Here is a 12,187-nt window from a genome sequence, read left to right on the forward strand (position 1 = left end):
GGAGGGGGGGCGCGCTCGCTCGCCCCCCTTTCCTGGCCGGCCGGGTAGCGTGCTCGGACAAGGGTCTGGTCTGGACTTGGGGGGAACCCCCACGCCATTTTTTTTCGGCGTTGGGGTTCCCCTTTAAGCCCATTCCAGGCGGCGGAGCCCGCGACGTCTCCTTCGCGGGCCCCGCCTACCTGTACACGCGCTCGAAATGGGCGGACTTTCCGAGCGGGAACAGTCCGCTCATTTCGAAAGTACAGCGGACAAGCCCACACACGGGCGGACTGTTCGCTCAAACACAGTTTCAGCGGACAGTTTTTCGGAATTTCCGAAAGACTTTGTCCGTCCAACTGTCCGCTGAAACTGTCCGCTGAAAGCCCACACACGAGCGGACTGTCCGCCCAAACACTGTTCAGCGGACAAGGTTGGGCGAACAGTCCGCCCGTGTGTACGCGGCCTAAGTTGTAATCACAAAACATTATTTTTTTTTTTGATGCGGTGTGCTTACTAGAAGATACTAGATACTTATGGAATAATTTTAATGGTTCAGCGTCACACAACACCTAACAAATATGGAAGCCACATCCCTGAAAGTTTGAAGCATAAATCAAAAGACAGGAAGGGAAATTAGGGATTTTAGCGGTGCTAATTAACAAATATAATTAATTAAAGTACAACATTTGTAATACAAAAAATTTATTAAGTTTGAAGTTAAAATCAGTAGCAAATTCTGCTTAAAAAGTACAGGATAATACAATACAGTGGTTGTTTTTGTTAAGCACACATAGTCCCGACATGTTTCGCATTAGGTTGCTTCTTCAGGGGATGTGTGAATGTTTGAACAAAATCTAAACCAGAAATACAAAATAATATAGTAATGAAATATATCACAAAATTCATAAGTGCAGACATGAGAAAAAAAAAAAAACACATATCACACCCACCTTCAACCACTACGTAGATGGTAAAGTAGGGGAATTGTCCACCTCAGGGGTTAGCCGCAGCAGCGCTGAATCGCAGGGGGCTAAAAAACCAGCCCAGGATAACTAATAACAAGAAAAGTGTACAATGGAAGTAGAATTTTTGGATTTTGGGGTAATTGAAGGTTCTTTGGTAAATGACTCAGTATAGAGGTTGCTAAGATAAATCAACCTAAAGGGGTAAATACCCTCTGAAGTACAAAAATTGAGAAAAATAGTACAAAGGTATTTTAATTTCAGATGTATTACTTACATGAGTTAGATAGTTGTAAGAATAAGGGCGCACGTATTAAAAATTGAGCACTCAAGGAGACACACCTGCACGAGAGTACCAACTGGGCGGCCAATTAAAAGGAAAACAGAAACGAAAATTAGAATAAATGGATAGATAAGGTACAGATATATCTACATATCATTTCCGCATTGACTCTCTAGCTTAGAACTCTATGCTCTGGGATGTCACTGTTTAACTCCCAGTGTGTGTTCATATGCCTGAATGTCTGTGTTTCTATAACACTTAGATGTCTATGCATGCACCCCCATGTAGATATATCTGTACCTTATCTATCCATTTATTCTAATTTTCGTTTCTGTTTTCCTTTTAATTGGCCGCCCAGTTGGTACTCTCGTGCAGGTGTGTCTCCTTGAGTGCTCAATTTTTAATACGTGCGCCCTTATTCTTACAACTATCTAACTCATGTAAGTAATACATCTGAAATTAAAATACCTTTGTACTATTTTTCTCAATTTTTGTACTTCAGAGGGTATTTACCCCTTTAGGTTGATTTATCTTAGCAACCTCTATACTGAGTCATTTACCAAAGAACCTTCAATTACCCCAAAATCCAAAAATTCTACTTCCATTGTACACTTTTCTTGTTATTAGTTATCCTGGGCTGGTTTTTTAGCCCCCTGCGATTCAGCGCTGCTGCGGCTAACCCCTGAGGTGGACAATTCCCCTACTTTACCATCTACGTAGTGGTTGAAGGTGGGTGTGATATGTGTTTTTTTTTTTTTTTTTTTCTCATGTCTGCACTTATGAATTTTGTGATATATTTTATTACTATATTATTTTGTATTTCTGGTTTAGATTTTGTTCAAACATTCACACATCCCCTGAAGAAGCAACCTAATGCGAAACATGTCGGGACTATGTGTGCTTAACAAAAACAACCACTGTATTGTATTATCCTGTACTTTTTAAGCAGAATTTGCTACTGATTTTAACTTCAAACTTAATAAATTTTTTGTATTACAAATGTTGTACTTTAATTAATTATATTTGTTAATTAGCACCGCTAAAATCCCTAATTTCCCTTCCTGTCTTTTGATTTATACTAGATACTTACCTTTCTGCTGACCTATGTATTGAAAACTCCATCAAATGACTGTCTCTTTAACTGGCCACTGCAGGTATCAACATTTTGGGTGGGTTAAATATTTGCTCCTCCCGCTGCATGTTGTGATTGATCCCACTGGCTCCTACTATAGGTCCAGCAATGAGTAAGAAGCCAGTGGAAAAGATTACAGCAAGTGTCAGAGTAGCAAGTATTTACATACACAGTTACATAGTTACATAGTAGGCGAGGTTGGAAAAAGACACAAGTCCATCAAGTCCAACCTGTGAGTGTGCTTTTATGTCAGCATTACATTGTATATGCCTGTATGTTGTAATCGTTCAGGTGCCTATATAATAGTTTTTAAATTATTGATGCTCCCTGCTGAAACCACTGCTATAAAAGAGAATTTGACATTCTTAACGCTCTTACAATAAAGAGTTTAAGGTTAAACCGCTTCTCTTCTAATGTTTGTGAATGGTCACGTTTCTTTTTAAATTCCCTTTCATGGAAAAGTTTTATCCCTATTGTGGGGTCACCAGTACGGTATTTGTCAGCGCAAGGAGGAAAAATAGCCGATTACCGGCTCTGTTGTGTCACATGATCAGCTGTCATTGGCTGACAGCTGATCACGTGTTAAGGGGTCGGGATCAACCCCTTGCTCCAATCTGTGATCAGGCGAGTCTCATAGACTCGCTGATCACAGAGCGTGCCGCTCGTGCACGGGACGACGTCAATAGACGTTGTCCCGGCAAAGCAGGTCCGCGCTGTAGCCGTCATTCGGCTATAGCACGGATCTCTAGTGGTTAAACCTCATTTGCAATGTAGTTGCCCACATTTATTTGTTCAAATCTTCTTGTAAGGTTTTCAAATCATGCAGAGAAGTTATTGCCCTGCTTAGCTTTGTATCGTCTGCAAATACAGAGATTGAGCTGTGTATCCCATCCTCCAGATGATTTATAAATAAATTAAATAGGATTGGTCCCAGGACAGAACCCAGGGGGACCCTGCTTTCCACAGCGGACCAATTCCGAGTACTCCTCATTTATCACTACCCTCTGAACTCGCCCCTGTAGCCAGTTTTCAATCCATGTGCTCACCCTATGGTCCATACCGACATACCTTAGTTTGTACAGTAAACGTTTGTACAGTAAACGTTTATGGGGTACTGTATCAAATGCCTTTTCAAAATCCAGATACACCACATCTACGGGCCTTCCTTTATCTAGATGGCAGCTCACCTCCTCATAGAAGGTTAATAGATCGGTTTGGCAAGAACGATTCTTCATGAATCCATGCTGATTACTGCTAATGATACCATTGTTATTACTAAAATCTTGTATATAGTCCCTTATCATCCCCTCCAAGAGCTTGCATACTATTGATGTTGGGCTAACTGGTCTGTAATTCCCAGGGATGTATCTTGGGTCTTTTTTTTAATTATGTTGCTGCATTGGCTTTTCTCCAATCAGCTGGTACCATTCCAGTAAGTAAAAATTAGGAACAATGGTCTGGCAATTACTTGACTGAGTTCTTTAAGGACCCTCGGGTGCAAGCCATCTGGTCCCGGTGACTTATTAATGTTACATTTTTCAAGTCTATTTCTAATTCTATCCTCTGTTAGCCATGAGGGTACTTCCTGTGACGTGTCATGAGGATAAATACTGCAGTTTTGGTTACAGAAGCCCCTTGTTTCCCTCATGAAGACTGACGAGAAGAATAAATTCAATACCTCCCCATCTCTCCATCCTTAGTAACCAGATTCCCTTCATCATTCTTTATGAGACCAATATGATCTGACCTCCTTTTCGTACTATTCATATACTTAAAGAATATCTTGCGATTTTTTTTTACTCTCATGCCTTTCGTGTTCCATCTCAGCCACCCTGATTGCACCCTTACATTTCTTGTTGTATTCTTTGTAAAGTTGGAAAGCTGATGATGATCCCTCAAACTTTTATTTTTTGAAGGCCTTCTCCTTTGCTCTTATATGCATTTTTACATTGGAGTTAAGGCACCCAGGACTTTTATTAGCTCTTTTAAATGTATTTCTCACTGGGATGCACTGGCTAATAACCTTATTTAATATGCTCTTAAAGCATACCCATTTTTCTTTGTTCCTAAGATTTTATCCCATTTAGTACCTTCTAGCAAGGATCGTAGTTTAGGGAAGTTGGCTCTTTTGAAATTCAGTGTCTTTGTATTCCCCTTGTTTCCTATTTGTGTGATTTATACTGAAACTAATTAAACTGTGATCACTGTTTCCTAAATTTCACCGTATTTCGACATCCGTGATCAGGTCTGTATTGTTGGTAATCCAGTAGGTCTAGTAACGCTTTGTTTCTAGTTGGTGCATTTACCATCTGACCCATGAAATTGTCCTGCAATACATTTAGTAAATGGCGAGCTTTAGATGAATGCGTGGTTCTTTCAGCCTAGTATATGTCTGGATAATCAAAGTCCCCCATTATAATGACATTTTCCATCCTTGCCGCTAATCCAAATTGTGATAGGAGGTCCGCCTCCCCCTCTTCTCTCTGGTTAGGGGGCCTATAGCATACTTCGAGTATTACTTTCCCCTTAGTTCCCTCCCTTTGTAGCTCTACCCATAGGGATTCCACCTCCTCCTTTGCTCCCTTGGTGATGTTGTCTCTCACATTCACTTGTAAATCATTTTTGATATACAGGCATACCCCTCCACCTTTATTACCCTCTCTATCCCTGCGATATAGGGAATACCATTGAATGGTTGCCAGCCAATCATGAGAGCTGTTGAACCAAGTCTATGAAATTCCTACAAAATTGAAATCCTCATCGTACAACAGTAGCTCTAGTTCTCCCATCTTGTCCGCCAGACTCCTGGCATTGGCAAACATGCCACTTAGTTTAGAATACATGTAGGGGAACACATGCGTGAGATTACTGAAAAGAATCCAGATAAGCCCCTGGTCAAACTCTTTGGCCAGTTCCATGGAGGTAGCCTTGAAGGCATGCGTGTGAAGGCTATATATCTGTTGAAATTATCACCAAGACGGGGGGATTTTAATTTGATACTCCTCCAAAAAGAAAAGTGGTGGATTTATAGATTGTGGTCACTTGTGCTAAGAGGCCTCAACACACAATTTAATTTACAGGTCTTTTTAGAACAATAAACTCTCCACTTTTTGGAACCATCAACTTAAACCCATGTGAGTGCAAATACCTATATGACTAGTAGATGTGCGCACACACTAATGGATAAAAATATATGTATACCCTTTCCTATTCAGGCCACATAGCCACATACATATATATCCTATTCTTCCCACCATTTATATATCTATTGGATGGTAAATGGACCATATTTGTATATTTGGTGGACTAGACTGGACATAATGGGACCTTGTCGGATGCAGTGTATGTCTGACCTGAACTGCTACAGTATACAGTATATGTAGTCAACACTGGCTATATCAGGATAGGAACCTATTTCAAAGTGACCCCTTATGATAATCCTTCTCCATATTTGGTGAATCAAGATTTTTTTTTTCTTAAAACGTCTCTGTGTGTGTCTTAATGTCCCTGTTTTGCCATCTCTTCCCCTTTCTTGCTTAACATTAGATAGCTCAATAGTGTTACTAAGCTCTATAGAGAGAGTGAAAGAATGATTGGTCAAAAACATATGTGCCTACTCCTCAAAATACAAGTCCAGGTTCAGTATTTCCATCTATCACTTCTATAGTATGGTCTCCACACCCGCCGGGCATCGTACCCACTAATTTAATGGGGATTGGGGATTATGCCCTGTCCAAATTAACAAACAACTAGCTTCCTGACATTAATACTCAACAATGCAATACACAGGTACTCGCAGCACACGTGTACTCCCAGCACTCTGGTACTCACAGCATTCGGGTACTCACAGCACATGTGCACTCACAGCACACGTGCACTCACAGCACTCGGGTACTCACAGCACTCGGGTACTCACAGCACTTGGGTATTCACAGCACACGTGCACTCACAGCACTCGTGTACTCACAGCACTCGGGTACTCACTGCACAGGGGTACTCACAGCACACGGGTACTCACAGCACATGGGTACTCACAGCACATGGGTACTCACAGCACTCGTGCACTCATAGCACAGGTGCACTCACAGCACAGGGGTACTCACAGCACTCGGTCCTGTCGGGAAGGGGGCTCACGTCCTCTGCACTGCTGCTATCGGTCGTGCAGGGGTCCAGTCCTCTGCTCTCACACTCCCTCTCACACCACGCTGTCCCAGCAACTGACTTCCATGCCAAAAAGCTCTGCAACAGCACCACCTAGCTGCTGATCACCAGCACATAAGGCTGCATTCACACCTGAGCGTTGCATTTTTAGCATTTTTCTGGCATTTTGTCTCATGTTTTTATGCACGTTTTTCAACATTTTTGTACAGTGGTTTTAAAGCATTTTTGAGCTTTGCCGTTTTTTTGTTCGCCTATAGAGAAAAGTACCATCTGTGTCATCATTTGTTGCTATGTTTTCAGTTTTTTCATCGGCCTTTATTTATTTATCATTCTTTATCATTCATTACTTTTTTTTGTTAGGGTGAGGAGTTAAAGTTTTGATTAGGGATTAGGGTTATGAGCTAGGACTAGATTTTAGGTGTTGGGGTTAGGGTTCTTTTTTTGTTGTTGTTATTTATTTATGATTATTTATTTATTACTATTTATTTTTATTTAATTATTGCATTTGAGCAGAAATACACTCACAAACACACAACAAAAAGTGCAAAAATGCTCACAAATGTGCAAATTGTGTGTTTCAATGCACTTGTGGATAAAAATGCACCAAACTGCCCAAAGCAAGCTACAAAAGAAGACTCCATACAGAATAATTGTTTTTTTCTTCTACAGCGTTTTGGAGCTTTGAGCTAAAAAAAAATGCTCAGGTATGAATGGGGCCTAAGGGGAGTATTTTTCAGATTTGCATAGCGATTTATCCATTGAAAGCAAATTTGTTCCATGCAAATAGAGCAAAAATCAAATGTCCCAAAGTTATATTTTTTGCAGATCAAATGGGATTCACTGGAAAAAGTGTAAATGGGAAAATTACTGCATTATGACCACTAGATAGCAATGAGTTTCATGGGAAATTAGGACTCCCCTTCTCTCCATCTAGTGGCCATAATGTGTTATTTTCCACATTCACACTGTTTTTGAAGAACATTCAATCTGCAGAGACTAAAGCTTCAGAACATTCAGATTTGCCTCATTTACACAGAATGAATTGACATGCAGTTTCAATTAATAAACAACTATACAAATTTTATATAAAAATACACCCTTAGTTTAGAATTCCCAGAGTGGCCAGTGAGTTCTCAGATTCTGAGCTGAAAGATACTGCATCGAAAGAAGAGAGAGTATTCGAGGGGGTTTGAACGAGAGAAAAAGCTTGCCCCTGTAATGGAGGTGAGCAGTAACGACTAGGCCTCACTGAGAGTATTCCAGTCAGACTTCATGAGGTATATAAAAGACCTACACCTAAAGCAAGGGCATTATTCAACTTCAGTCAGAGCTGCACAGTTTTTGTTTATCTACAGTTACCCCGTATCTGCATAGGCAGTGATTTAGTAACAGTGAATTAACCCCTTAATGTCTGATTGTTGAGCACTAATGCCTGGCACACACTAATAGCTTTTTTTTTTTTTCATGCCATCCAGCAGGGACAGCTCTGGTCGGAGCTGCTGTACTAATCATGCAAGATTAGTTCAGCAATCTTCCCCACTAAGATGTTGTGTTCCAACAGGGGGGTGCCCCACCAAAACATACACGAGGGCCGAATGTCATTCGCTTTTTTTTTAACCGTCCGTTGTCTCCCAACATTTGGCCTATGTGTACCCGGCTTTAGGCTCCATGCTCAATAGCTTAAAAAAACGCTCCTAGCAGCAGCTTTTGAGCATTTTCTTACTGCTTCTTGAAGCAAATAGTGTTATCCTAACATAAAAACCTTTTTTTGCAGTTTTGGGAGCAATTTGCTTTTTTTTCTCATGGACACCAGAAGTGAAGGAAAGCAATAGCTGCACAGACAGGGGAAGTGAGAGAAAGCAGTAGCTGCACAGAGACAGGAAGTGAGAGAAAGCAATAGCTGCACAGATAGGGGAGGTGGGAGAAAGCAGTAGCTGCTCAGAGACGGAAGTGAGAGAAAGCAGTAGCTGCACAGAGACAGGAAGTGAGGGAAAGCAGTAGCTGCACAGAGACAGGAAGTGAGAGAAAGCAATAGCTGCACAGATAGGGGAGGTGGGAGAAAGCAGTAGCTGCTCAGAGAGGGAAGTGAGAGAAAGCAGTAGCTGCACAGAGACAGGAAGTGAGGGAAAGCAGTAGCTGCACAGAGACAGGAAGTGAGGGAAAGCAATAACTGCACAGACAGGGGAAGTGAGAGAAAGCAGTAGCTGCACAAAGACAGGAAGTGAGGGAAAGCAGTAGCTGCACAGAGACAGGAAGTGAGAGAAAGCAGTACCTGCACGAAGACAGAAAGTAAGGGAAAGCAGTAGTTGCATGGACATAGGAAGTGAAGCAGGGTTGCCAACCGCTACTAAATTAAATAACAGTTTGTAAAAATCTGTGATTTTTTTACAACGGCCATAAATATTAGGGGCTGATAATTTCCTGCTGTGTTGACTTTTTAAGTGAAAAAATCAAGCACATTTTTTTGTTATAGGTATTGTCATTGTTTCCATATCATGTTTATACTGGTTAAATTTTCACTGTGTTAGTTTTCAATGGGAGTTCTATAATTACTCAGGTTGTCAGTAAAAAGTGTACTCTGCCAGTAAATTTGCCATGTTTTGTCAGTAAAAAATGCTGTGGGAGGTTGGCAACGCTGAAGTGAAGGAAAGCTATAACTGCATGGACAGAAGAAGTGAGAGAAAGCAGTAGCTGCACGGAGAATGAAAGTAAGGGAAAGCAGTAGCTCCACGGACACAAGAAGTGAAGGAAAGCAGTAGCTCCACGGACAGAGGAAGTGAGAGAAAGCAGTAGCTGCATGAACACAGGAAGTGAGGGAAATCAGTAGCTCCACGGACACAGGAAGTGAGAGAAAGCAGTAGCTCCACGGACACAGGAAGTGAAGGAAAGCAGTAGCTCCACAGACAGAGGAAATGAGAGAAAGCAGTAGCTCCACAGACAGAGGAAGTGAGAGAAAGCAGTAGCTGCACGGACACAGGAAGTGAGGAAAAGCAGTAGCTCCATGGACACAGGAAGTCAGAGAAAGCAGTAGCTGCACAGACACAGGAAGTTTAGTTTAGTTAGCTTAAAAAAAGCTCCTAGCAATAGCTTTTTAACCCCTGATTTTTTCTGTTTCCCCAAGCAAATAGTGTTATTCTAACACAAAAAAGTTGTTTTGTTTTGTTTTTTGGCTGTTTTTGCAGCAATTTGCTGAAATATTTTTTTTAGCTTATAATGTGTATGGAGCTTACCACTAGTCAGGTTTACGAACGTTTACTTCTTTGACTAGTTGCCTTAACCCACTAATACTTTTTCAAGCATATAAAACGTGACTGAATATTTGAAATTGTTGCGAGGGCAAAACCTCTCTGAAATGTGGATCACATTCTGCCATTCATGTGTTTGTTTTCCCCACAGGCATAGGCAGATTGCTCACTAATGGAACATATGAAGCAGCTTTTCCACCACATGAGGTAAAATTGTTTTTTTTTTTTTTCCTTATTTGTAATTGTATTTGAGCTGTTTAGAATCTAAGCTATTAGTGTTGTAAAAAGGAAAACAATCTTCAAAAACATTTCTGGAATGCATTTCTGTTTTAACCCCATCACATACAGTATCTCACAAAAGTGAGTACACTCCTCACATTTTTGTAAATATTTTATTATATCTTTTTATGTGACAACGCTGAAGAAATTACACTAGGCTACAATGTAGCAAAGTACAGCTTGTATAACAGTGTAAATTTGCTGTCCCCTCAACATAACTCAACACACAAATTGGGCCCAATTAGCCACGTTCCCTTCCTGGTGTCATGAGACTCATTAGTGTTACAAGGTCTCAGGTGTGAATGGGTAGGAGGTGTGTTAAATGCTCTCACTCTCTCATACTGGTCACTGGAAGTTCAACATGGCACCTCATGGTAAAGAACTCTCTGAGGATCTGAAAAAAATAATTGTTGTTCTACATAAAGATGGCGAACCTTGGCACCCCAGATGTTTTGGAACAACATTTCCCATGATGCTCAACTACACTGCAGAGTGCATGAATATCATGGGAAATGTAGTTCCAAAACAACTGGAGTGCCAAGGTTCTCCATCACTGGCCTAGGCTATAAGAAGATTGCCAAGACTCTGAATCTGAGCTGCAGCATGGTGACCAAGACCATACAGCAGCTTAACAGGACAGGTACCACCTAGAACAGGCCTTGCCATGGTCGACCAAAGAAGTTGAGTGCACATGCTCAGCGTCATGTAAAGCGGTTGTCTTTGGGAAATAGATGTATGAATGCTGCCAGCATTGCTTCAGCGGCTGAAGGGGTGGGGTGTCAGCCTGTCAGTGCTCATACCATACTCCGCACACTGCATCCAATTGGTCTGCATGGCTGTCATGCCGGAAGGAAGCCTCTTCTAAAGATGATTCACAAGAAAGCCCGCAAACAGTTTGCTGAAGGCAAGCAGACTAAGGACATGGATTACTGGAACCATGTCCTGTGGTCTGATGAGACCAATATAAACTTATTTGGTTCAGATGGTGTCACGTGTGTGTTGCGGCAACCAGGTGAGGAGTACAAAGATAAGTGTGTCTTGCCTACAGTCAAGCATTGTGGTGAAAGTGTCATAGTCTGGGGCTGCATTAGTCCTACCGGTACTAGGGAATTACAGTTCATTGAGGGAACCATGAATGCCAACATGTACTGTGACATACTGAAGCAGAGCTTGATCCCCTCCCAGAGCAGTATTCCAACATGATAACGACCCCAAACACATCCAAGACAACTGCCACCTGGCTAACGAAGCTGAGGGTAAATATAATGGACTGGCTAAGTATGTCTCCAGACCTAAACCCTATTGAGCATCTGTGGGGCATCCTTAAATGGAAGGTGGAGGAGCGCAAGGTCTCTAGCATCCACCAGCTCTGTGATGTCATCATGGAGGAGTGGAAGAGGACTCCAGTGGCAACCTGTTAAGCTCTGGTGAACTCCATGCCCAAAACAGTGCTGTAAAATAATGGTGGCCACAAAAATATTGACACTTTGGGCCCAATTTGTACATTTTCACTTAGGGGTATACTCACTTTTGTTGCCAGCGGTTTAGACATTAATGGCTGTATGTTTTTAGGGGACGTGCACTCAACTTCTTTTGAGTGGAGCCTGTCCTTTTAAACCACTGTATGGTCTTGGCCACCGTGCTGCAGCTCAGTTTCAGGGTCTTGGCAATTTTCTTATAGCCTAGGCCATCTTTATGTAGAGCAACAATTCTTTTTTTCAGATCATCAAATAGTTCTTTGCCATAAGGTGCCATCTTGAACTTCCAGTGACCAGTATGAGAGAGTGAGAGTGATAACACCAAATTTAACACACCTGCTCCCCATTAACTCCTGAGACCTTGTAACACTAACGAGTCACATAACACTGAGGAGGGAAAATGGCTACTTGGCCACAATTTGGACATTTTCACCTAGGGGTGTGCTCACTTTTGTTGCAAGCGGTTTAGACATTAATGGCTGTGTGTTGAGTTATTTTGAGGGGACAACAAATTTACACTGTTATACAAGCTGTACACTCACTACTTTACATTGTAGCAAAGTGTAATTTCTTCAGCTTTGTCCCATTAAAAGATATAATTAAATATTTTTAAAAATCTGAGGGGCGTACTCACTTTTGTGAGATACTGAACTTTTACTTTCTCCATC

General features: G+C 41.4%; 1 protein-coding gene across 1 annotated transcript in view; it reads left to right on the top strand.

Annotated features, from left to right (window-relative positions):
• ANO3 (anoctamin 3) overlaps nt 1–12,187 on the top strand; it is a 371,821-nt gene that overhangs the window by 155,629 nt on the left and 204,005 nt on the right. Inside the window, exon 9 of the mRNA XM_077460837.1 lies at nt 9,914–9,969. Coding sequence (XP_077316963.1) covers nt 9,914–9,969 — 56 coding nt within the window. The remainder of the gene's footprint in view (nt 1–9,913; nt 9,970–12,187) is intronic.

This window comes from Lithobates pipiens, unplaced genomic scaffold, assembly GCF_037356315.1.
Source record: "Lithobates pipiens isolate NorthernLeopardFrog02 unplaced genomic scaffold, aLitPip1_a1.2 Scaffold_10, whole genome shotgun sequence".
In the NCBI taxonomy this organism is placed as follows: Eukaryota; Metazoa; Chordata; class Amphibia; order Anura; family Ranidae; genus Lithobates; species Lithobates pipiens.